At 42.5% G+C, this 27,907-nt stretch overlaps 1 protein-coding gene across 2 annotated transcripts; it reads left to right on the top strand.

The window, feature by feature from the left end:
* LOC115159096 (zinc finger and BTB domain-containing protein 7C) lies at positions 1-27,761 on the top strand. 2 transcript variants are annotated; one of them, XM_029708484.1, is made up of 3 exons: positions 1-250; positions 22,114-23,491; positions 25,427-27,761. In XM_029708484.1, the coding sequence occupies exons 2-3, from the start codon at positions 22,134-22,136 to the stop codon at positions 26,115-26,117; spliced, it is 2,049 nt and encodes a 682-aa protein (XP_029564344.1). In that variant the 5' UTR covers positions 1-250; positions 22,114-22,133; the 3' UTR covers positions 26,118-27,761. The 2 variants fall into 2 exon arrangements, with proteins under 2 accessions (XP_029564344.1, XP_029564345.1); XM_029708485.1 differs by lacking the exon at positions 1-250 and adding an exon at positions 16,538-17,175.
* The last annotated feature ends 146 nt before the right edge of the window (positions 27,762-27,907 follow it).

Genomic DNA, 27,907 nt, shown 5'->3' with positions numbered 1-27,907 from the left:
CACTTTTGTTTTGTCTTTTTATGTAACAGTTTGGTGGTAAGGTTAATTTTCCTCTCCCTGCCGAAGGTGACACACCTTCAGTGCAAATTTGAGCTCTTCTGTCTTCTCTTACTCACCCTCTCTCTATATATATATCTCTCACTTTTGCATGCCCGCCACAGAGGACAGGACTCTGCTTACTGACAGACAGGGACCGAGAGTAGAGTGAGAAGAAGAAACTGAAATACAAAACACCTGTCTGTGTTAAAAGGTCAGTAACTCTCTTTCTGTTTTTTTTTCTCATTTCAGTCTCATGTTTTTTTTTATGAGTTCTCACAGACTCATCAGTAAAGATTTCTAGTGGAGAGATTGTAGGGCTATTCAGTATTCATATATCATGCATGGTATACCCTCAGGGTTAGTTACATACTGTACATTATAGGGTCTGCAGTGCATACAGACTCATCTACTATGTGCTTTGCCTCAGTATCAAGTCGCTACTCCTTTCCTACACACTGACAGAGTGAGTGCATTCCAATCAAATCAACATGCTTTCAAATGTTTCCAAAGTGTGACTTTCTAGTAAAGGAGAGGCTAGGAGAGACTTGGACAACTTTGCTAAAAAAAAGTCTCACTGTATTTAGGAAGCCCTTCAAACGATGAGGACTTTTTGAATAGATTGCAATGCACTAAATCTGGCACTGTGTGTGTTATTTATTTACAGAAGTATGTAATGACTTAATAATTACACAATTAAATCATGCACATCAATGTCTTTTTGGTAACATGATAACCTGGCACGACATTTTCTTATTGTCGGTACACTTCCTCAAGAGCATCAGCAATGTAATACTTGAATGGTTATAAAAATGTGTAACACACTGCATTAAGACAATGACAGGATACCAATTTGGAATTATTTATTCAAAATGTTATTTCAGAAAAAAATTCTATACAGTTGGAGTTATATGTCCATGACATAAAATGAACAGATTTTATATAAAATAAATCCCTCATTGCCCAGAAACAGCTAGAATCCAACCTGCTCACAATTGTCAAGGCCAGAGATATCTATACATGGTTATATAAGGTGTGAATCAAAAATGGACTATCACACTCTCCCAAAAGCAGTGAGTGGGTGGGTGGGTGCTTGCGTGCAGTCTTTTGTTACGGCATACTGGATACTTTTATACTGGCTTGTTCACAAACATTTTGGGAATAGACTCCCTCCCTCTATTTGCACAGCTCTAGTGTGGTGTGTGGGAATGCAACAGGCAGTACAACACAATGCCCAGGCATTCAGCATCTAGACTCTAGAGTGAGTGTGGTGCCAACATCACACATGATAACAGCGCTGCCTCTTTCTCTCATTCTCCCCTGGTGCTGTGACTCAAAATCACAATATTTTTACTATCATGTCAAGTCTCTTCATGTTCAGTCGGTTAGTGTTACTGCAGGACTCGACATTAATCCTTGTCCTCTTGCCCGGGGCAAGTAAAAAAATATCACGCAAAAATCACAATATCACACAATTAGGCTACTCCGATCAGAATTGGATCAGAATTGGATCAAAGTGTCCTCCGGATGCAATGTTTTTCTCACTGTCCTCCCAATCTCTGCACAGCACATCGGAGTATAATTATTGTAGGCCTGCATTGACAGGCACAAGCGATCTTTCAATCATGCAGTCGCAAGATGTGTTATTGGATCAAAGCGAGCCGCATTTGCACATTTGTTGATAATAATTGCTAGGGCGTTGTTTGCCCGGTTATATAAAATGTTTGGTCAGCAAAGAAAATCCTGGAAAAGTAATGTACTCATGTATAACCGCAAATGGCCAAAACTCAGTTGATACGGGTGCGCAGTTGATCAAACCAATTCTGCATACTCCAGTTGTAAAATCGTCTCTCAAGCACTCAAATTGGCTAGGATACTCATCTATTCAATAGTTACAAAGTAAAAAAATATTCTTAAAGTAGCCTAATTTACAAGTAACACTTATGCTGTCATAACCTTACAAATAGATAAACATTTTAGTTAGCTACCTCGTCCACCTTAGCCATTTGTTCCCTGGCTCATTGAATGAGGGAATTATTTCATAAAGACAATAAAAAGTATTTGGTTGTAATTATAATGTTGCAGAGCAACCAACCCTCATCCAGGAGATTCCAGGAGAGCTACTGGGTGTGCAGGCTTTTGCTCCAGCTGCACAACAGGACCTTGAAAAGCTGACTCTGATTTGTTTGAGCAGGGTTGTATAACAAGCCTGTACACCCAGTAGCTCTCCAGATTAAGGTTTGACAGACCACACTGGTTTTATACAGTAGCCTATCAGTGCAGTATTTTACTTTATGGGGGTTAAGTGCCTTGCTCAAGGCCAGAATGGCAGGAGATACAATACATGGGATCAGAGACCAGCAGCCTTCCAAAGTCAATACCAGTGATAATAATGAAGGTTATTTTGTGAAGTTGTGCTTGCATCTTACAACACAATTTTCAGTCACCTTTTTAACCCTTTTTTATTTTTGGACAAGTGACTTTAGCTTTCGGACAAGTAAACAATCTGTCCTACTTGTCTAAAGGACAAGTGGCTGAAACAGTTAAGTCCTGTACTGTAAATGGCACATACTAGTTGCATGGCAGAATAAGAGTAATGCAGTATGGGAAGAGAGACGGGCTCACGTAGGCTCCCGTAGGCCTCCCATAGGCCTCTGCACTGTGTGAGTGTGTGATCATGAGCGTATGTGTGAGTACTATCCTCCTCCTCCACCATAGCGTGGACACAGGTTGTGTGTTTGTGTGTGTGTGTGTGTGTGTGTGTGTGTGTGTGTGTGTGTGTGTGTGTGTGTGTGTGTGTGTGTGTGTGTGTGTGTGTGTGTGTGTGTGTGTGTGTGTGTGTGTGTGTGTGTGTGTGTGTAAACAGCCATCGCAGAGCAGCTGAATAGAGGGTGGGAGGAGGCTTGTAAGAGGGTATCGTGGGTGGGAGGCCTGATCCGTGCCAAAAAAGCAAGTTTGGGGGATTTGTGTACTTTGTGTTACTCACGAACAAACGCCTTTCTTAAACCTTCAGGCATGCACTCACACACCCAGAGGTCTCTCTTCTTTCTTTCTCTTTCCCTTCCCCCTCTCTGTCCTTCTTTCTTTCTCTTTCATTTCCCTCTCTCTCCTTCTTTCTTTCTCTTTACTTTCCCTCTCTCCTTCTTTCTTTCTATTTCCTTTCCCCCCCTCTCTCTCTCTCTCTTAATCAATCATTTGAGATTGTCCTCAACTAACCCTGTCTTTTCCACAATGATAAAGGCATCTAAGATTGTACTTGGTAATAGACAACTGTGAACCAAGACTGTCTTTATAGTATGGTAAAATAATCATATTGGCTTTAAATCGGTATTGACATTTACAGTAAACTACTTATAATAATATTAACTGCAATAAAATTTCAAACTCCAAATATATATGACATGACATATAAAGATCTTCTTGAATGTCTCCTTTGTTGTCTTGAAACACAAAGCATTCTGTATCTGACGTGATAGTGATACTGTAAGTCCTTGAGAGAGTTAGTTATGTAGGTGTTTCCTGTGAGGCCAACCGAGCTCATCAAAAATAGTCCTGGTAACCACTGGCAACCCCTTGAGCAGAGCTCACTTTCCACCTCTCCTAGCTTTCCTCCCTCCACTAAATTACACAAATACCTTCACAGGCACGACTCTCAGACAATCAAGTAAAATTAACTCAAAGTGAATTAACAAGACAACAACAGATGTAGAATGTTAAGATTAGAGACATTTATTTATTTATCTTTTTGTCCAGGGACAGAACAGAAACAGAAAATTAGACCACATTAATTTCGGAATGTCTTTCAAAGATCTGGGTTGAAGAAGTGGGTCCACCCACCTGTGTGATGCGGGTAGGGGATGGCAGTTTAAAGAAGACATGAGTGTGTGGGTTAGCATTGCTCTGTAGCGTGCTGTACTTCGGAAGGCTGCATTGATCCACCCACCCACCCCAGACGCACAGCAGCTTGTGTGGTTCATGAAAGCACATTACTGTACATTCCCATGCTCAGAGAGGACATGGTCACAGTCTGAAGATAGATACAGTAATGTACAAGACGATCCAGTAGACTCACACAAGATGGCCCAACATGTACAGTAACTGATAGACCAAAAGCAACTGAAGGCATACTGTATGTGTGAATGCTTGTTTTAGAGTATGTGTGTGTGTGCGGGGGGGGGGGGGGGGTTATGTGCGTGTGTGTGTTCATGCTTGTACATGCATGAATGTCTGTGTGTATGTGTGTGTGTAAATCCGCACAGCTGTGTATTCAGATTTTTTTGTCCGTCTGTCTATGTCTTTCTTTCTGTATGTATGTACCTGTCTCTGTGTGTATGTTCTGTAGTTGTGTGTGTGCCTTGGTGTGACAGCCATCTGTCTCCCTTGCCCTGCAGCCTGGCTGCTTTTAATTAGGAGGTGCCAGAGAGCCCCAGGGCAGACAGAGGTTCTCCCTACTCTCCTGTCCCTCCTCTCCTCTCCCCTTCTCTCCTCTCCCTCCATGCCTCAGCATTGCCTCAGCATTGCCTCCCCCACGTTATCACCAACAGCGCCGGGAGATGTCCTCACACACATACACGCACGCAAGCTCACAGACACACACAGTGTAAACACACACACACTTGTACATAAACGCTTTTATACAACTGCGACCACCTGTGAAATAATCGAGCCAAGGTAGTGCCACCTCTTTCTGGCTGGCTATGCTTTATCATGGTTGTGAATAGATGCTGTCTTACAGAATGTCTCTCAAGAGCATGTACAGTCTGTATGTACGCGCCAGTGCCTCCCCTCTGGCAGAAGCCTCCCGTCCAGATTAGGATGTTCAGAAACAGACAAAACAAGAGGAACTCAAAGCAGAAATAGATACATTATGTCAGCAGAAAAAAGCTCTGAACCTCAACTCACCCTGAATAGTGGGCTGCTCGGAGATGAGCTGCATATTGACCTTGTTGAAGTGTGTGTCTGTGTGTCTGTGTGTATGTTTGTCTGTGTGCTGTCCTTGGAGATGTTTTTTAAGAAGGTCTGCCTGGCTGCTGGAAGATGAGAGTGGGTCTATCTACAATGGGCGTAATAGCTGGCAGAGCTGAAATGTGGGGGTACCTCCACTGCCTCGGCCCTGTCTGCCTGCAGCTTTTTTCCCACATCAACCTTGTCCTTCAGACAACAAGAGGCATAGGGTGAAGAGTGGGGGTTGTGGCAGGTGGGTGAATTGGGCGGGGAATGGTAAAATGACTGGCCTCTGGGTTAGTCTACTCTTACCCACAAAACAGCACAGACCCCTACAAGTCAAACAGAAACATACAGTTTTTGAATGACCTTATTGGTCTAAAGGCCTTGAAATCACCCTTGAAATCAGTTAATGTTGTTGATGATTGAGATCGAGACAGTCCTGTTTGCCTAATTAACTTTAGACTGTGCCTTTCTGCCAGTCCCTCCTCATGGGTAAGAGATATGGAGCCGATCTGGTGCTGAGTGATGAGTTCTCTGGCTGAGCTGTCATGCTGTGAACTCAGCGGGTGGCAGCAAACAGGTACACCAGTGCCCAACACTTACTCAGACCCAGTCTCCTGCCTCCTGCTCCTGAGCTGAGTGAGAACAGACTGCACAACGAACCCTGTAAGTCAAGTCAAACTGAGATAGACCAGTAGTTAATACTTACAGCATGGGAACTGTCTAGTGATAGAATTGCAGAGAAGTTGACATTTGATAACATTATGTATGTAATATGGAAATCCAACACTTCTGATGGTACAATGTTCAAGTCTCCAGGATTCCGCAATTCTGTGATTGCAAATTGTCTTTTGCGAAATTGACAATTCCCCGCATATTATGCGAGGGCTTGCAAATTTCACCAATCACTGCACTATTTCTGCCTAAAACGGTCAAATCATCGCAATATTATATTATAATGATCCATCGCCGCAGTACAAAAAGAGGACTCACAATTTCAACCAATCACCGCACATTTACCCAATAATATGGTTCAATCAAGCCACATATCAACAACCTTTTTCCCCCTTCAGTGCATTTTTGCAATTTTTTACATATCTGTAAAATATTAAAGTTCTCAGATTTTAAATTAATAGATTTTACATGTGTATTAAAATGGGGTTTGTCTCAACACTATACACTGAGTGTACAAAACATTAAGAACACTTGCTCTTTCCATGACTGACCAGGTGAATCCAAGTGAAAGCTATGATCCCTTATTGATGTCACTTGTTAAATCCACTTCAATCAGTGTAGATGAAGGTTAAAGAAGGATTTTTAAGCCTTGAGACTATTGAGACATGGATTATGTACAGTATGTGTGCCATTCAGAGGGTGAATGGACAAGAAAAAAGATTGAAATGCCTTTGAATGGGCTATGGTAGTAGGTGCCAGGCTCACCAGTTGGTGTCAAGAACTGCAATGCTGCTGGGTTTTTCACGCTCAACAGTTTCCCATGTGTATCAAGAATGGTCCATCACTCAAAGAACATCCAGCCAACTTGACATAACTGTGGGAAGAGTCCATGCCCAGATGAATTGAGGCAGTTCTGAGGGCCTCAAAGCATAGGAAGGTGTTCTTAATGTGGAAATTACAGCATTTTAACTACTTTGCAGATATGAAACGAACAGACAATCATAATATCAGTCAAAAATGTCAAATTCTCAGTTTATGCTACAAAACCAACTTTAGAAGAGGTTTTAAAAATAGGTTCCAATTGACTCATTCCATGATGTACACTAAGGAATTGATGGCAGAATAGATGGAGGCAGTTCAATGCATGATTAATATAATTCACCAATACATTTCTCAGTAGTCCCAAAAATATTGCTATCAGGTTGTAAATCACAGCCGGCAGCGTATGTTGTTTGCTGACTCCATTCGGGATGCGCTGTTTCAGTTTCCGTGACTCAATATTTTGGACAAAAACAGATGAATGTAACTAAGGCTAGGAATGTAAATACAATAACATTTGCAAGGGCAATGATCACAAGTCAGTCATAATGTGGCTAATAGGCTAGCATATCTATTTATTTAGCAAGCTAAAAACACGTAGCCTAACGTTAGTTAGCTAGCTGCTAGGAGGAGTCATGTCATGTCATTGGAGGAGTTTTTTGGTGGCTATGCACAGCTAGAGATGCAGGTGTCATTTGGTTAGCTAGCAAGAACTTGAACATCTGTAATCCAGTTAACATATTGCAAATTCCCTCTGGTTATGTGTGCCAGAGGGAATTTGCTTTCATCAAAGCAAAGGCTGGCTACTTTGACGAATCTCAAATAAAAAATATTTTGATTTGTTTAACGCTTTTTTGGTTACTACATGATTCCATATGTGTTATTTCATAGTATTGATGTCTTCACTATTGTTCTACAATGTTGAAAATATTAAAAATTAAGAAAAACCCTTGAATGAGTAGGTGTGTCTAAACTTTTGACTGGTACTGTATATTAATGTCACAGATGATTCCTTTGAATAGTTATTTATTATAAAATGTATTATTTGTCACATTTGTCTGTGTAAAACCTTGCAGTGCTACTTTTTTCTCTGAGAGTGAGGCGGATATACACTACAGTTCAAAAGTCTGGGGTGACTTAGAAATGTCCTTGTTTTTTAAAGAAAAGCTCATTTTCTGTCCATTAAAATAACATCAAATTGATCACAAATACAGTGTAGACATGTTGTAAATGACTATTGTAGCTGGAAACGGCTGATATTTTATGGAATATTTACCGGTAGGATCAAGGACTCTGGTGGGCCATATGGAGAACGTTCCTGCTTCCCCTGCTCGCACCCCTTTTCATGCTATTCTGCTGTGGAGAGAGAGACCAGTCCAAATCTCTCTGGGTTTTCATTGAATCTGGGGCTGATGAGAGTTTTTTGGACGCCACCCTGGGGTCCGAGCTGAACATCCCCACTCACCCACTACACCATTCCCATCCACCTACGGGTGTCAGGGAACAACAGCGAGGCTATCCAGTTCCTGCCCATCAAGTCCCCTCTGATTCCCGTGGTATTGGGATTCTCCTGGCTCCAACGACACAATCCCCTCATTAACTGGTTTACTGGTGCCATCATGGGCTGGAGCCCGTTCTGCCACACCCATTGAATGAAGTCAGCACAACCTGACCCAGGATGCATTCCTGGGGGCTCGGGAAGGTGCCCCGGACCTCTCCGCCATTCCCGCGGAGCACCAGAACCTCCGGGAGGTGTTCAGCAAGACCCGGGCCATGTCGCTTCCACTGCACCGACCCTATGACTGCAGGATTTACCTTCTCCCTAGCACCACGCCACCCCGGGGACGTCTGTACTCTCTATCAGGACTGGAGACCAAGGCTATGGAAACCTACATTGTGGACTACCTAGCTACTGGATTTATCCATTCCTCTTCATCTCCCGCAGGCTTCTTCTTCATGGAGAAAAAGGACAAGACCCTGCCCCCATGCATTGACTACCGGAGACTCAACGACATTACGGTTAAGAACCGTTACCCGCAACAACTCATCTCCTCGGCCTTCGAGCCGCTCCAGGGGGCCACTGTGTTTTCCAAGCTGGATTTACGGAACTCCTACCACCTGGTGCGGATACGGGACGAGTGGAAGACCGCCTTCAACACAGCCAGTGGCCACTACGAGTATCTGGTCATGCCCTTTGGCCTCACCAACAGCCCTGCTATGTTCCAAGCTCTGGTGAATGATGTTCTCCGTGACATGTTGAACCGGATCATCTTCATCTACATTGATGACATCCTCGTCTTCTCCCGCTCCGCACAAGAACACGTGCTCCACATCCGGCAGGTCCTTCAACGCCTTCTGGAGAAACAGCTGTTTGTGAAGGTGAAGAAGTGTGAGTTCTATCGCTCCACCATCCTCTTTCTGGGTTACATCATCTCTGATGGGAGTGTCCAGATGGATCCCGGGAAGGTGAGAGCTGTGATGGATTGGCCTCAGCCTACGTCTAGGGTGCAGCTGCAATGTTTCCTGGGGTTCGTCCATTTCTATCGCCGCTTATCCGGGGTTACTGTGCCCTGGCTTCCCCCCTGTCAGCACTCACCTCACCCAAGGTTCCATTCACGTGGTCCCCAGTTGCTGACTGGGATTTCCGGGATCTCAAACATTGCTTCACCACAGCTCCCATCCTGGTTCATCCGGACCCATCTCGTCAGTTCGTGGTGTAGGCCGATGCTTCGGACGTCGGAGTGGGGGCTGTCCTGTCCCAGCATTCCGCCCTTGACCTCAAGCTACATCCCTGTGACTTCTTCTCCAATTGCCTCCATGCCATGGAAAGGAACTACGATGTGGGGAATCGGGAGCTTCTCGCAGTGAAGAAAGCGTTGGAGGAATGGAGGCACTGGCTGGAAGGGGCGGAACATTCGTTCATCGTGTGGACTGACCACAAGAACCTGGAGTATCTCCGCACCGCCAAGCGCCTCAACTCAAGGCAAGTCAGATGGGCCCTGCTGTTCACACGGTTCGACTTCTCCCTCTCGTACCGGCTGGGATTCAAGAATGTCAAGCCAGATGCCCTGTCCCACCGCTATAGCCCCACAACTACTACCCCTGAACCCAAGACCATCCTTCGCACCTCATGCCTTGTGACAGCACTCAGCTGGGGGATAGGGAAGCAGGTCCGTGAGGCGCAGCGTTCCCAGCCAAACCCCGGGCAGGGCACTGATAACCGCATGTTCGTTCCTGACACCGTCCGCTCCGAGGTCCTGGAGTGGGCCCACTCCTCCAGGCTGGTCTGCCACCAGGGCACCCATTGGACCCTGGCCTTTGTGCGACAGCGCTTTTGGTGGCCTACCATGGTCCCGGATGTGTCCGCATTCGACGCCGCTTGCTCAGTTTGTGCACAGAATAAGACTCCTCAGCAAGCTCCAGCTGGTCTTCTCCAACCTCTGCCTGTCCCCCACCATACCTGGTCCCACATCTCCTTGGACTTTGTCACGGGTCTTCCCCCATCTGATGGCAACACCGCCATCTTGACCGTGGTGGATTGGTTCTCCAAAGCCGCCCACTTCATTCCTCTCCCCAAACTACCCTCTGCCAAGGAGATGGCCCACCTCAATGTGTAGCACGTCTTCCGGATCCATGGACTGCCCATGGACATGGTCTCCGACCGGGGTCCTCAGTTCTCGTCCCAGTTCTGGAAGGCATTCTGCACCCTCATTGGGTCATCAGCCCTCCTCAAGACCACCTCCAAGTATCGATGACAAGCAGATCGCCATCGGACCCCGGCTTCCCAGTATCGTCTCGGGCAGAAGGTAAGGTTGTCCACCCAGGATCTGCCCCTCCGGGTGAAGTCTCGTAAACTGTCCCTTCGGATCATCGGCCCTTTCCCCATCTCCAAGGTCATTAGCCCCTCTGCTGGCCTTCTAGGCAGAGTTGCAAAGAAAAAGCCATATCTCAGACTGGCCAATAAAAACAAAAGATTAACCTCTCTAGGGGGTGTGGGACGGTAGCGTCCCATCTGGCCAACATCCAGTGAAATTGCAGAGCGCGAAATTCAAAAATACTCAATTCAAACATTAACATTCTTGAAAATATATGTGTTATACATCAAAATAAAGCTTAACTTCTTGTTAATCCAGCCGCAGTGTCAGATTTTAAAAAGGCTTTAAGGTGAAAGCAAACCATGCAATTATCTGATGACAGCACTCAGCACACAAAACATTACGTACAGTTACCAGCCAAGTAGATTAGTCATGAAAGTCAGAAATAGCAATAAAATTAATCACTTACCTTTGATGATCTTTGTATGGTTGCACTCACAAGACTCCATGTTACACAATAAATGTTTGTTTTGTTCGATAAAGTCCCTCTTTATATCCAAAAAACTCCATTTTGTTGGCGCATTTTGTTCAGTAATCCAATGGCTCAAATGCGGTCACAAGAGGCAGACAAAAATTCCAAATAGCATCCGTAAAGTTCGTAGAAACATGTCAAATTATGTTTATAATCAATCCTCAGGTTGTTTTTAGCCTAAATAATCGATAATATTTCAACCGTACAAAAGCTTCGTCAATATAAAAGGAAAACAAGAAAGGCGTGCTCTCAGTCGCGCGCAGTAACCACCTCTGAGGACATCCCAGGGTCCACTCACTCAATGTTGTCATTCTCCCTAATTTTTTAGAATAAAAGCCTGAAACAATGTCTAAAGACTGTTCACAACTAGTGGAAGACATAGGGAATGGAATCTGGGTCCTATCCCTTTAAATGGTGGATAGGCTTTCATTGGAAAAACAGCCATTTCAAAATAATGGCTCTTCCTGGATGGATTTTCCTCAGGTTTTCACCTGCCATTTCAGTTCTGTTATACTCACAGACATTATTTTAACAGTTTTAGAAACTTTGGAGTGTTTTCTATCTACTAATTATATGCATATCCTAGCTTCTCAGCCTGAGTAGCAGGCAGTTTACTTTGGGTACGCTTTTCATCCGGAGGTGAAAATAGTGCCCCCTACCCTAGTGAGGTTTTAAGAAAAAGAACACAGACACTGCACAGAGGAACTCTGCCTGGAAGGCCAGCATCCCGGAGTCACCTCTTCACTGTTGACGTTGAGACTGGTGTTTTGCGGGTACTATTTAATGAAGCTGCCAGTTGACGACTTGTGAGGCATCTGTTTCTCAAACTAGACACTCTAATGTACTTGTCCTCCGGGGCCTCCCATTCCTCTTTCTATTCTGGTTAGAGCCAGTTTGCGCTGTTCTGTGAAGGGAGTAGTACACAGCGTATGAGATCTTCAGTTTCTTGGCAATTTCTAACATGGAATAGCCTTAATTTGTTAGAACAAGAATAGAAGAAAGTTATTTGTTTCTGGCCATTTTGAGCCTGTAATCGAACCCACAAATGCTGATGCTCCAGATACTCAACTAGTCTAAAGAAGGCCAGTTTTATTGCCTCTTTAATCAGAACAACAGTTTTCAGCTGTGCTAACAAAAGGGTTTTCTAATGATCAATTAGCCTTTTAAAATGCTAAACTTGGATTAGCTAACACAACGTGCCATTGGAACACAGGAGTGATGGTTGCTGATAATGGGCCTCTGTACGCCTATGTAAATATTCCATTCAAAATCTGCCATTTCCAGCTACAATAGTAATTTACAACATTAACAATATCTACACTGTATTTCTGATCAATTTGATGTTATTTTAATGGACAAAAAATGTGCTTTTCTTTCAAGTGACCCCAAACTTTTGAACGGTAGTGTATACCATTTTGCATTATTTGTTGAAAACTGAAATGAAACCACCAAGTGATTATTGGTAGTTTTAAACAAAACTACTTTCAAACAAAAGTATACACCTCACACATGGTTATGGGCTTAAAAAGAAGGAGACACCTGTACCATTTCAGACATAGAGTTGAAATCTATTCAATTTTGAGTTTGCATCCCAATATTACTACACATCACAGAACACTGAAATATAACAAAACTGTTTGACATAGAAACACCGTATTTTCATCGTTAAAAAAAAATATTCATTAATGTTGAAATTATGAAAAATATTAATAACATTCCACCCATGATGCCAAATAGGGCGCTTTTGGTCACTGACTGCAGGAAAGGGTTTACGACACAGGGGCCGGCCTGCGTTGATGGAATTAGAAAAGTCTGAGCCTTTTGGGTAAAACACTGGGCTACATCCTGTACGGAAATGCACCGTTTTAGTGTTAAAGGCCCAATGACGAGATTTTTCTGTGTTTTATATATTTCCACACTATGAGGTTGGAATAATACTGTGAAATTATTAAAATTAGGATAACGCACTTTTAATGTAAGAGCAGTTTGCAAAGACAGTCTGAAATGTCCGCCTGTTTTGTTGGAATGGAACTTTGAACTTTCCATTGTGACAGCACAATACAGTAAATTAGTTAATAGACCAAAAAGAATAAACATTATTTGAAATTCCCTGTGGCTCAGTTGGTAGAGCATGGTGTTTGCAATGCCAGCATGGTGTTTGCAATGCCAGGGTTGTGGGTTTGATTCCCACGGGGGGCCACAAGTACAAACACCATGGGACCACACAGCTGTCATACTGCTCAGGAAGGAGGTGTTCTGTCTCCTAGAGATGAATGTACTTTGATGCAAAAAGTGCAAATCAATGCCAAACAACAGCAAAGGACCTTGTGAAGATGCTGGAGGAAACAGGTACAAAAGTATCTATATCTACAGGAAAACGAGTCCTATGTTGACATAACCTGAAAGGCTGCTCAGCAAGGAAGAAGCCACTGCTCCAAAACTGCAATAAAAAAGCTAGACTACGGTTTGCAACTGCATATGGGGACAAAGATTGTACTTTCTGGAGAAATGTCCTTTGGGCTGATGAAAAGAAATAAAACTGTTTGGCCACTACGACCATTGTTATGTTTGGAGGAAAAAGGGGGAGGCTTGCATGCTGAAGAACACCATCCCAACCATGAAGCATGGGGTGGCAACATCATGTTGTGGGGGTGCTTTGCTGCAGGAGGGGCTGGTGCATTTCACAAAATTAATGGCATCATGAGGGAGGAAAATTATGTGGATATATTGAAGCAACATCTCAAGACATCAGTCAGGAAGTTAAATCTTGGTCGCAAATGGGTCTTCCAAATGGACAATGACCCCAAGCATACTTCCAAAATTGTGACAAAATGGCCTACGGACAACAAAGTCACAAAGCCCTGACCTCAATCCTATAGAAAATGTGTGGGCAGAACTGAAAAAGTGTGTGCGAGCAAGGAGGCCTACAAACCTGACTCAGTTACACCAGCTCTGTCAGGAGGAATGGCCCAAAATACACCCAACTTATTGTGGGAAGCTTGTGGAAGCTACCCAAAATGTTTGATATATGTTATACAATTTAAAGGCAATGGTACCAAATACGAATTGAGTGTATGTAAACTTCTGACCCACTGGGAATGTGATGAAAGAAATAAAAGCTGAAATAAATCATTCTCTCTCCTATTATGCTGACATTTCACATTAAAATAAAGTGGTGATCCTAACTGACCTAAGACAGGGAGTTTTTACTAGGATTAAATGTCAGGGATTGTGAAAAACTGAGTTTAAATGTATTTGGCTAAGGTATATGTTAACTTCCGACTTCAACTATATATACAGCATGATTATTGCACTTATACATTGTACCTATATACCTATACATTTACAGTATATTACAGTGAAACCTGCATAGAGTTTCTATGACAACAGCAGACAAAGCATTTAGATAAGGATCGTAGCCAGGGTCTGAGTTTTAGTGATTATTCCCATTTTCCGTCATCGTGGTGATGTGGGCGGTGACACTTTGCTTCTTGAATGTCCAATATCTTAAAAACTTGACTGTTAACATGCAAAACGTATTGGGATTGAGTGGATTTTCTTTGTAACAAAAGGTAAACAAATAAGTTTGCTTCACAGAATTTCTACACATTTTGCCGTGACTTATGCCATGTTATTATGTATCTGAGTGAGAGTGATTAACAAAATCAAATGGGGGCACTCTGGAAGTTAAGGTGTGCCGGGTCGGTAAGGTCAGGGAATGATGGCTGCCGGGTCGGAGAGTTCGTGGTGCCGGGTCTGCATGCCGGGTCGGTAATTCTGCCATGATTAGGTTACTACAAGTTTCGTTAGCTGGCTAGACTAACTACACTAATTTACCAATCAAATTTTTTTTTACCTACATGGGCTAATTGAGTGAATGTCAGTGAGTGACATATAACAAGAGTAAACTGCTGATGCACGACCACGTTTCGAAATTGCACCTTGTGTATTCTACTATTCTAACTCTCAACAATAAGTTGAGACCCTGATTGAGTAGAAAAAAAAATACAAAAAATACAGAGGTCCGGACCTCAGTGTCATCATATGTAGCTACGGACCTGCCTGAATAGGTTGCGATTGTTGCTTGTCTAGCCGGCTGGCTGGTCTGCTAACATTTAGTGGCTTCCCTGTTTATATATACCAAGCTCCATCTCAGTATACTTAAATTCTCGCCAACTACGAAACACTGCAACCACCAAGAATAAGGCTGTGGTCTCGCTACATACTCCCTAGGGGATGTTGGCCTATAAGCATGAGTACAAGTCTATCATACTACAGAATGTGAAGAAACTTGCGAGCAGCCAAATACTAACATAACACATGCTTACTCCTACAATAACACAACCATGCACTTTAAACATGTCAGAACCATCTAGGTTTTGGCAAGAACATTTTATAGAAGTTTATTTGATTTAACCAATACAGGCTTGTTTAATAAGATTTATTCTGCTATGCCAAATGCCACATTTGAACATTTTCTGTAATTTCTAAGAACTGACCCAGTGCAAACTGCTATTACGCTGAGCATTACAAAATAAGCAATAGTGTTGATGTCATGTAGGAAATCCGTAGTGTCCCAATGGGCCAGACTGTCAGTAACAGAAGCTATCCTGTGAAAGTGTCCTGTCATGTGAGTCAGGAAACACTGGGAGAGGATGAGAGATTTACATTGTTCTGTTAGTACTGGCTGTGATGCCATAGACACTGAGTTCATTGTTATAAGACCTAGAAAAAACTGCTTTCATTGTCTTAAAGCATAAAGTTCATAGGAGAGCCCACCCCTCTGAGCGAATGGTTGGTTTTTCTCAGTGCCTCTAGCTCTCTCTCTCTTTCTCTCACCCGCCTATCAAAGTCCACATGCCAGACTGATCATTTCCTTTTCTAAATTGAAGAGGAGGGCAACCACATCTTTTCTCTGTTTCTTCTTTCTCTTCTATGTAAACACCCTGGTCTAAAGAGGCTGTCTTCGACCTCTACAGACAGAGGGAGCTGTATAATATACTCCCACTGCTGTGATCACTGACTCAAACAGAAGAATCTGTCACCTCTCCTCTCTGATCCTTCAAACCTTCTAACTTCAGTTTGAATCATATACAGGAAGCCAAACAAGAGGTCAAATAATTGATTAGATATACTGTCGATATCTACATTTAAATGGTTTGTTTTTATTTTGGATTTAGTCTTGTACAAATGTAGCTATATTTTTATAAAATAAAATAGAATATTATTACAAATTGTAAAAACCATCCAAGACATTCAGATGAAGGATGCAGCAGCATTTGACTAGACATGAATCAACAGGAAACAGACAGGTTGTTAAAGAATAGAATGGAGAGCTGCTCCAGATTATATACTCAGATTAGCAGTCTGTCTCCCAGCCCACACTGAGCTCAGACTGAGTTTGTGGTAAAAACGGAGCTACAAGTAAGCAATATCCTTTAAGTGTGTGAAAGAATCGAATGGCAGACATTTGTCCGAGTTGAAATTTAGGCCATTGAAGGGCTACAATACTGTACTGTATCATGTCCAATTCAACAAAATAAAATATTCATATTTTGGTTTTAATCTTAAATCTTAAAGTTTTCATCAATAGCAACACTGTTGTTTCATCTCTGATCTCTCCTCGGTCGAATTCTTAAGTGGCTAGTTTGAAGTCTTTAAACTTTTCTCCTTTAAAAAAAAATTTTTTTGTTTGTTTTTTCGTCTTTCTTTTTTACCCTCTCTCTCTCCCTAAACATGCCCTAGCAGCTTCACCCCACTCCCTCCATCCCTCCATACTGAAATTCACTCATTCACTCATTTTGTCTGAACTAAATCAGAGGGTGTCTGAGCCATGAGCTTATTACATAGTGTGCTTAACTTGTGTTATGGAGGAGGGCTGGGGTATTATTATCTTTTAGCTACCCACCCTGCTATAAAACCCGACATCTCCACATTGCAGCAGTGCTGCTCTGCTCTCCCTCCCTACTGTGAATCTGACAAGCCTGCCTGGTTTCCCTGCCTGCCTTCTCTCTCTCAACTCCACTATTGCTTTGCTCACCAGCCTGTTTAAGCTTGACAGGGACACCTACACTTCTCTCCGCTCCGATGTTCTACTGTTCCACTCTACTAGCAGTTCCTTATCTTTGTATTGGTGTTGGAAGCGTGGATATTCCCTGTTTTTGTGAATGGGCGTCCGATGCGAGGTGGCTGTGACTGTGACTGTGAATGTACTGACTGACTGACTGACGGACTGACGGACGGACTGTCATCTCTGGGTACTCTACTCTGAAGAAGCAATGTGGCAGGTCACTGGACATCACTGGTAGACTTGGAATAATAAACAAAAAAGGAAAGGAAGTAATTAAGAAGGTAGGCCATGATTATGAGGATTATAGTTTGGAATTCTGAACATTCTTCATGTTTATATGTGTAAGTTTATGTGAGTGTGTCTGCTTAGTGCTTGCAGTGTATCGGTCTTAATGTGCTACAGTACACCTGTTCAGTGTGTATGTGTTTGTGTACTCTGACAGAGACTCAGCTCTGTGTGAATATGGTAATTTGATGACTCGTAATTATTTGGAAAGCATTATGAGATGCAGTCTCAAGAAAATGCAGTGCTCTTATTACTGATTCTGCAGTAATTCATGAAACATTACTAGTTCTCTTATTACTGATTCTGAAGTAATTCATGAAACAAAAGTGAATGTTTTTTTAACTAAAGTTAAAGTTGGAGTGTTGACAGAATGAGAACCTGTTATGGTGGAGAGTGGTATAGAAGACTAATGTTTGTGACACTCTTGTTGTTTATTATCTCATGAAACTCTTGCCTCGTCTGCTTACAAAATATAAGGATTGGGCTTGTTTGTTTTACAATGGTTGCTTGTTGTCTAGTTAAAACATTTTTGGGGTACTAATAGACGTTCAAGTAAAATTAGCTGTATAGATTTGTTTTACAGAGTAGCAAATATGAAAATATATTTTGTAAGAAAAATGTCTGTATCCGTTGACTATAGCCTCATCTGCTATCTGGTTGACTTATTATTCATTTGTCATAAATCACTAAAACTATGAGATGAGGAGAGGTGGTGAGCTTGATAAAAGTGGTTGTCAAGAAGACACCTACAATTCTCCCAAACTATAAAGTCTGCTGTGGATCATCAACAATTTAATTCAAAGCATCAGTGGTCTAAATTAAACTAATTCATTAAAACAGAACAGCCTGTAATCATAAGAATATAAATTAATGTATGTTTATTATAGATATATAATGTATCTATAAATGAGTAATAGCCAGCCAATAAACTAATTATGAACCCTTTATAAAGATAACCTTATTGTAAAGTGTTATTGGAATGGAATCAATAATGGAATGTTCCAAAATGGAATCAATAAAGCAAAGGTTGACCTCTGAGACCAAATAAACCACAAAAACAATACCTGTACTGTCTAAGCTAGATAATGGTGTGAACCTTCAGGCTCCCCTGGAGACTGAGTGATGGCCCGATAATAAACTGCTGTACGATTGGCTTATAGGTAATAATTTGTCCCCCCACAATAATTCACTACTTCACTAATCTTGGTCTATTAAATGTAATCACTCACTGTCACAGGTGTACTTTTCCCCTATTATAATGAACAAGACAGTAGTTAGATATTATTTTCCTCTACATTCTGTGTAACAGATTGAAATGGCTTGTGATCACAATTTAAGCTTGTATAAAGATACAGGGCCATTTTCTTTAACATGTGGCAAAGTAATGGCATTCATCATTTTCTTAAAGAATCGATGGGTATACTGTATCATTCATTTAATGATAAAAAGATCTGTACATATCACAGTGTGGGTCTTTAGAGCCACGCTATGGGTGTTATGACAAGCATCTAATTCTAAACAACAGGCTGTAGAATAATAGCACATTTTATAGTCAGTGTAGTTTTTTTCTAAACTAGTGTTTCCCCCAGACAGTGGAGCTATTTCTATCCATAACCGACTCATTTTAAATAACAGGCTGTAAGTTTGACTCTGAATGCCAATTGTATAGTGTAGCTTACAGTCCAGATCAGTATTTCCCCAGACAGTGGCCCTTGGTGGGCCTGGGTTCACTAATCAGAAGTGGTGATGGGGGGTTGGAGACACAGAGAGAGAGAGCTGTGTTACTGTTAGCCCCCTAGTTAGCCACTGTCTGGCCCCTGGCAGCCTCTAATGATGACACTGCCTACCACAGGACTGGAGGCAAGCAAGGACACAGGGTTGGTTGTGGTTACACAGAGTTGGGGTGGGTGAGTGGTAGTGGGCAATAGTCACTCACTGTGAGGGGTCGGAGAAGAGGAGCTGTGGACAGGCCAACCTGCTCTCTCATTGTTCCATTTATCCTTGTGTAGTGTATTTCAAAACATCAGATTAAGGCTTGTTCTTCCTGCTCACTATCAAAGATATACAGTACTATTAGGATTTGAATTTAATCAAGTAAAAACAAATGTTTTAATCCAAAACAATAGTGACAGTCTTTTTTACATAATTGTTTCTAATAGGTGCATTATTTGGGACTATTTAACAAAGCAAAGTGGAACAGCTTTGATGTGGTCTATGGGGTCTATTTAGTACAAACACAGGATCAAAGGTGTCTTTCCATGGGCTGACAGACAGGGAGAGACTGCCAGAACAAATCACAAAAAGTGAAGTGGAGTCCCCACCCTGACTGTTTTGAGGAGAGGGACAGAGGGAAAGGGTGATGAAACAGTGATCCATCCAGGACCTTGCGTTGGATAAGCAGTGCCCTCCTCCCCTCTCTGTCCATGTGGCACATCCTCCTCAGATCCTCTCCAGTACATAGTAATTAGCCCTGGTGTGTTAGCACTCTGTGTGTGTGTGTGTGTGTGTGTGTGTGTGTGTGTGTGTGTGTGTGTGTGTGTGTGTGTGTGTGTGTGTGTGTGTGTGTGTGTGTGTGTGTGTGTGTGTGTGTGTGTGTGTGTGTGTGTGTGAGTGTGAGAAAGAGAGAGAGATAGAGAGAGGCGCGCTGGCTGCTGCCTAGCCTGCAGCACATGATCCCAGGGTGGGGGAGACAGCCTACATCCCAAATGACACCCTATTCCTTAGCACTACTTTTGACCTGGGCCCATAGGGCTCCGGTCAAAAGCAGTGCACTATATAGGGAGTAGGGTGCCATTTAGGATACTTATAGAGATCAACCATCCCTCCTGGCCCTCCCTGGCCACTCTCCTATCCACTCTGTTGTTCTCAGCTCCGCACCAATTGTTTGACTTGGCTGGGTTTTCCAGGGATGGGCTCCTAGTCCTTCACAGCGTTGATGTTTGTGCAACCTGTTAGGGAACTTTTGGGCTCTCTATATCTCTTGCCCTCTCCTACTCTGTCTCCCCCCCCCTCTTGCTCTCTCTCTCGCTCATCAGGTATTTCTTTTAATTATTTCTGAATAATAAAACGGACAACAAAAACGTTTTTATATGTACAAAACGCTCTGGAAATGGGATTCCACTTAAAGTAGAAAAGGCATTTGGAGAATTTCTGTCATTTCTCTACTTCTTCAAGTCATTTTTACTCAAGATCCCTCCTCTCCTCTTTGCTGAACAAATGCTAAGGTGAAGTCAAGACCCTAAACCCAACTAACAGATTCTATCTCGCTGTCACTTTTCTTTCCATTGTTAGAGCTGTCCTTCGACATGACACACATGCTTTACAGAGACCTTGAAGTATAATTAGGTCCCTTGTGTCAATATCAACTACTTCCAAGAATAATACTAATATGGTAAAGCAGATGATGTATGTTAGACCTCACTGTCCTAGAGGTTATAGCAGTCTATGTTAGGTGAAATTAGTGACAGTTTAGGCTAATATATAATATATACTCATGGGCTACTCTTAGTACGTACTCTTAGTCTCCATATTGACATTACGATACATATTTGACAATGCAGCAACTTCCTGTTCATACTGACTGTCATTTACTACAACTCTGAAAGCAGCACATCAACTATAATCTAACTGAATTCCACTTGGGCTTTTGCTGTAAGCTGCCCATCAATGTTTTTTCATAATGCACAGCATATCAAATCAAATCAAAGTTTATTTGTCACGTGCGCCGAATACAACAGGTGTAGACCTTACAGTGAAATGCTTACTTACAGGCTCTAACCAATAGTGCAAAAAAGGTATTAGGTGAACAATAGGTAAGTAAAGAAATAAAACAACAGTAAAAAGACAGGCTATATACAGTAGCGAGGCTATAAAAGTAGCGAGGCTACATACAGACACCGGTTAGTCAGGCTGATTGAGGTAGTATGTACATGTAGATATGGTTAAAGTGACTATGCATATATGATAAACAGAGAGTAGCAGTAGCGTAAAAGAGGGGTTGGCGGGTGGTGGGTGGCGGGACACAATGCAGATAGCCCGGTTAGCCAATGTGCGGGAGCACTGGTTGGTCAGCCAAATTGAGGTAGCATGTACATGAATGTATAGTTAAAGTGACTATGCATATATGATAAACAGAGAGTAGCAGCAGCGTAAAAAGATGGGGTCTCTAACCTAGGTCTTCTTCTATAGGTATCTTCCACTGTGTATAAATACTGTATCTGTATGATAATCATAGAAACTGTTCCCTAGCAACAAGATTGAGAATATTACACGTTTAATTGGTAACTGATCAGCACAATTAGCATAATAAAAAAATCTTCCCCCGGCTAAGACTGCAGATGGATATTATTAACTCATAGCTTATTTACTCTGGCTTTATACTGTAACGTAACATACTCTATGGACGATTTGGAACCAGTCAACAATGCAGTTGTGGTAAGAAGCCATCTGAAAGTAGCTATCCACATGCCTGCTGTAACCGCTGAGGAGCGGACAGCTACAAGTTTAAACTCTATTCATAGACAGGGCATGAATGGGCGAGAAAACGGCCAAAACCATTTTATCACTCCCTGTAAACATCTTAGAGAATTAACACGTTTTCACAAGATCCTCCATAGGGTAGCATTCAACACTTCACTCTTCTCTATAATCTAAAGAAAATTCATCTTTCATCAACTGTGGTCTGTGCAGCACTGCAAAGCGATTTTGTTTTATCGCTAATCTATAAATTAACTTGCCTGGTGAAAGAATGGTTTAATAAAATTAAATGTTTACCTCCATAGAAATAACACTTGCTTGGCACTGTGTTTCTGATTATTTTTGGATCTAGGCTGGGTTAAGCAGTTAGTGACAACTGTTGATGTTAAAAGGGCTTAAGCAATACATTTGATTGAAAATAAATTATATTGTGTTTCTCTCCATGTGTTGTAAATAAGTAAGAGAAGGAGAGGAGAGGATGGCCCACACAGAGGACGACCTGATCGGGATTCCGTTCCCCAACCACAGCAGTGACGTCCTGTGCTGCCTCAACGAGCAGCGCCGCGCCGGGTTACTCTGTGATGTAGTCCTCGTTGTACAAGACCAGGAGTACCGTACCCACCGCTCGGTCCTTGCCGCCTGCAGCCAGTACTTCAAGAAGCTCTTCACCGTGGCCTCTGACGGAAGGGACCAGCACGGGGTGTTTGAGATAGACTTTGTTGCCCCTGAGTCGCTGACTGCAATCTTGGAGTTTGCTTACACGTCCACGCTGACGGTGACGGCATCCAACGTAAAGGAGATCCTTGGAGCGGCTCAGATGCTGGAAATCCCCTGCATCATCAACGTGTGTCTGGAGATTATGGACTCTGGCGAGGGAGGAGGTGGAGGAGGAGAGGAGGAAGAGGATGAGGATGTAGAAGAAGAGGAGGAAGATGATGAAGAGGAGGATAAAGACATGGAGGAGGATGATGAGTCGAGGAAGGACGAGCAGGAGGATAACGAGGAGGATAATGCCAGTGAGAGGTCAATGAGGTCGTCAGAGAGTCAGGACCAAGTCAGGTCAGAGAGAGGAGCAGCTCCCAGTCCACCCAATACCTCCCAGTACCAGCAGCAGTACGAGCTGCAGCAGAATGAGAGGAAGTGTCGGGACACAGACTCTCAGTGTGAGAAACCCCGGCAGGAGCATGAGAGCATGGAGAGCCGAGCCTTCAAGGACTTTTCCATTGAATCCCTGCTACAGGAAGGGCTATACCCTAAAATGCCATCAGTCCTGGACAGGAGGGCTAACTTTTCCCCTCTGCTCCCCGGCTTCTACCCTCCCATGTGGGCCGCAGAGTTCCCAGGCTTCCCCCAAAAGGTCCTAGACCCCAACCACCATGCCCCGACTCCCCGCCCCTCCTACCCCCCCCAGCTGGACAACAGACCCCTAGACCTGGTTGTGAAAAGAGAGATCATCAAGGAAGAGCTAAAGGAGGAAGTCCCGCCCAGCATGCTGCATGGGGACCTCCTGAAAAACTTCATGAATTCCGGCCTATCAGGGATGGGAGTTGATATGGGGTTGGTACGGTCCGAGGGGTCTCACCTCCATCTGGGCCAGATAAAGGACGAGGCAGACTTCCGCTCCTACATGGGCTTCCTGAGCACGTCAAGCCACCTGGGGGCGCTGTTCCCTCCCTGGCAGCTGGAGGAAGAGCGGAAGATGAAGCCTAAAGCCTCCCAGCAGTGTCCTATATGTAACAAGGTGATCCAGGGGGCAGGGAAACTACCCAGACACATGAGGACCCACACAGGAGAGAAACCATACATGTGCACCATCTGTGAGGTGCGATTCACCAGGTATGACAAATTAATATACACTGTGTCTAAATATCCATACTTGCATTTGAAATTGTAGCTTTTTGGGTAAAGAAAATAAAACGGTTTATAGTATACATACAGTGACTTCAGAAAGTATTCATACCCCTTGACTTATTCCACATTTTGTTCTTACAGCCTGAACACAACATTTATAACATCTATTTCATCTATCTGCACAATAATGACAGTGAAAACATGTTTTTAGAAATTGTTGCATTTATTGAAAATGAAATACAGAAATATATAATTTACACAAGTATTCACACCCCTGAGTCAATACATGTTAGAATCACCTTTGGCAGCGATGACTGCTGTGAGTCTTTCTGGGTAAGTCTCTAAGAGCTTTTCACACCCCACATTGATGTTTTAAAAATTATTCAAGCTCTGTCACATTGGCTATTGAGCATTGCTAGAGTCTTGCCATAGATTTTCAAGAATATTTAAGTCAAAACTGTAACTTAGCCACTCAGGAACATTCACTGTCTTCTTGGTAAGCAACTCCATTGTAGATTTGGCCTTGTGTTTAGGTTTAGTGCCTTGTTGCGAACAGGATTTTTTTGAATATTTTTTTTGCTGTACAGAATTCCTTCTTTTCAACCTGTCAATTAGATTAGTATTGCAGAGTAACTATAACGTTGTTGATCCATCCTCAGTTTTCTCCTATCACAGCCATTAACTTCACCACTGGCCTCATAGTGAAATCCTTGCGTGGTTCCTTCCTCTCTGGCAACTGAGTTAGGAAGGACGCGTGTATCACCATGCTCAAAGGGATATTCAATGTCTGTTTTTATCATTGTTTTTACCCATCTAACAATAGCGGCATTGGAAAACACTCCCTGGTCTTTGTGGTTGAATCTGTGTTTGAAATGTACTGCTCGACTGAGGGATACAGAGATGAGGCAGTCATAAAACAATCACGTTAAACACTATTTTCTGAAGGCTCTGTATGTGAAACTTTGAAAATTCAATATGCTTTAATTGCCAGGATTTCATACTCATTTCGGATTTTCATCTAGTAGAATTCCCTGCATGCGATTGAGGAAGAGAATCGTCTTTCAGACCCACGTGTTTGACAACAGCTGATAATGAGTATCAAAATGAACGAACGGTGGGAAATTCCGCATCATATGATGCATTCTCAGTATGAGTCTAGTATGTTGATACTTGTTGCTTACTGCTTAAGTATGAACTGCAATTAATACACAGTATGTAGTTTTAGTAAGTAGTAGGCAAGACAGATTTCGGACACGTCACTTTCCTCGCACTGTAATAGGTCTTATTAGTCCTATAGACTATACAGAATATGGATGCGTAAAACAAAGTGCTTCCCAATCATCTTTTAATCGATGTTACTTGTATATACACCCTTAGAAAAAAGGCTTCCAAAAGAGTTCTTCGGCTGTCCCTATAGGCACACCCTTTTTGGGTCCAGGTAGAACCCTTGTGGGTTCCACGTGGAACCCTCTATATGGAAAGGGTTCTACAAGGAACCCATAAAAGTTTTACCTAGAACCAAAAGGGTTCTACCTGGAAGCAAAAATAGTTATTCAAAGGGTACTTCTGTGGGGACAGCCAAATGACCATTTTTGTTTCAGATAGCACCTTTTTTATAAGAGTGTAGCAATCATGTTGACACCGGCGTTTGAGATCTTTTAAGGGCAATGTTATTAGGGTAAGGGAACAATGTGTTTTTGTGGTTCAGGGTAATTATTTTTATCCTCTCATCTGAATACCACTTGAGAGTCGAGACCTAAAAGGTGGAAACTGGAAACCCCCTTTAATGGTTTCTCATTTCCTGCCTCTGTTATGGCACGATAGTTTCACCTTCCATCTAGTACCCCAAAGTATACCTATGCTTTCATCTCTCTTATATTTTTCAAAACACAGTATATAACTCATTTTTCGTCTTTCCAGGCAAGACAAACTGAAGATCCACATGCGAAAGCACACAGGCGAGCGCCCCTATATCTGTCTCCACTGTAACTCCAAGTTTGTCCATAACTATGACCTAAAGAACCACCTGCGTATCCACACAGGGGTGCGGCCCTACCAGTGTGAGCACTGCTACAAGAGCTTCACACGCTCAGACCACCTGCACCGCCACATCAAGAGGCAGAGCTGCCGCATCTCACGCCCTCGACGGGGCCGCAAGCCGGCCGCTTGGCGCTCAGTCAACAACTTCCTGCAGGGCCCTCCGTGCTCGGCCAATCACCATGAGGGCGGCAAGATGCTGACTGAGAGGTCGGGCGGATGCCGGCTCTTGCCCTCCCACGGGGGAGTTAGAGGTCAAAGTCTGGGCCTTGGGGAGAGAGAAAGACGGGACCTGGGTCTGGGTGGTAAGAACCTGAGTTATAAGGACTTGGACAGTGACAGCAGAGAGAGCAGAGAGAGCAGAGAGAGCAGGGAGAGTCGGGAGGCTCGGCACCAGTCAGACAGGAAGCACGTGGTGGACGAGGTGGAGATGGAGAGACAGAGGGGCGTGTTCACCTTTGCCCTGGCGGGGCCTGGGGAGGAAGTCCTCACCCACCCTCCATTTTACATCCCTGACCCCTGGACCATGAGACTGGAGAACCACACCCCTAATATCCCTGAGCCGGCCAACTAACATTTTTCCAACTGACACTTCCAAATGATAGCTAACTGACACTTCATTTCAAAGTTCTAAGAATCGCACAGAACAGAGAGAGTTCTCTGTCTGGTAGATTTCCCACCTGCTGTTTAGAGATATAAGGGGAGTGATGTCTGGGAACATAGGTATATAGCAAACAGGGTAATTACTTGGAAAACAGTTGACGTTAAACATCTCAGATCAAAATCTTTTGAGCTGCCATCTTTACAATCGCAAGAATTTTGATAAAACATTTATTTTGGGGAAGTAAAACTGGACGAATACATTTTGTATGTTCCAAAAGTACTAAGTTGAAAAAAATGATACACTCAGGACATGATATAAGTGTTTATTTTTTGATTATTAATGTAAACGTGTAATTCATAGTGTAATTAATTAAGGTATGGCAATACGTTGTTTCCTAAATTCCCAGTCTATAAATGAATAAACTGATATCAGATATGAAAGCTCAAAGTTATTTATAAGCTACAAACTACAGATTCCAAATGTACCCAAAGTTGCAGATTTTGGGTACAGTGCTAATAAACAGGGTAGTCTAAGCCACCGAAGAACATTCAAAACCATGACAAATTATTCACTTGACAAAAAAAATCTACATCGAAGACTTGTTTTTACCCTTGTAATGCATTGTTCTCAGATTTTGTCTGCACTATTGTAAATATATATAAATGTTTTAAAGAATTTGACCATAGTTATGTTGATTATTGTTGTATTATATTTGTTGTTGTTTTTTATAATTGATAACTCCTCCAAAAATGTGGAGTTTGATATTGCACAAACTTGAATAAGCCTTGTGTTACATTGCATACAGTACGTTCTGTGTTTCTTCTAAAGACCATGATGTGTAAATAATTTGTGAGACAGATAGATTATTGCTTTAGCTATGTCCTGCTGGTGATTTGATTGCTGCAGTAAGACATTTAAAAAGGGTTTCTACCCTATTTTATTATACAGTTTTTTTCTGATCTGTGTATAAATGTTGTTATTCACAATTATTTGAATTGAAATGGGAAACTATTTTCTTGGTATTTATGCATATTTAAATTAGCCTTGGCTATATTTTGCAAATATGTTGTTTTATAAAGACACTAAATCTTGTACTCCCGTGGGTCTGGGAGTTTAAATTCTGGTTGTCTCTGTATGTGTGTGTGTGTGTGTGTGTGTGTGTGTGTGTGTGTGTGTGTGTGTGTGTGTGCACACATGCGTATGTGTGCACGTGCGTGTGTGCGCCGTGAGTGTGTGCGCCGTGAGTGTGAGAGAGCGTGCCTTTGGTGCAACTCTTTCATAACTGGAATTATGGTTTGGATGCCATTTTAGAGAATGACACACAACATCCTCAATCATCTATTGAGTTATAGCTTGTATTCAAACATCAATATTATAATCACTGTCTTCATACAAGCATACACAACACCTCGACGTTGCTATCAAAATAAGCTGGTGATAATAATGTCAACATGAAGCATAAAATAAATTGGATGCCTTGATATTGTAAAGATTTTACATAAATTTATACTTTTCCAAATAAATTAGGGCTATGGAATTTTGACATGTAAAGAATGTTATTTGATTGTTGGATAAAAATGTACTTGCATTAAACGTTTATAATGCTGTAAAAGAGCATATATATATATATTTTTTTTTACAAATTACCAGCAGAGTCCTGTTTTATAGACCTGGGTTCCATCCCAGCTTTTTGCCCCTAGTGGAAGGTTTTGCAGGGAGTTTCCTTATGTCTTGAGGACCTTCAAAAACATCACATTTCG

Source organism: Salmo trutta, chromosome 23, assembly GCF_901001165.1.
Source record: "Salmo trutta chromosome 23, fSalTru1.1, whole genome shotgun sequence".
Lineage (NCBI taxonomy): Eukaryota > Metazoa > Chordata > Actinopteri > Salmoniformes > Salmonidae > Salmo > Salmo trutta.
The sequence above is the reverse complement of the archived record's forward strand: the minus strand, read 5'-3'. Positions and strand labels throughout refer to the sequence as shown.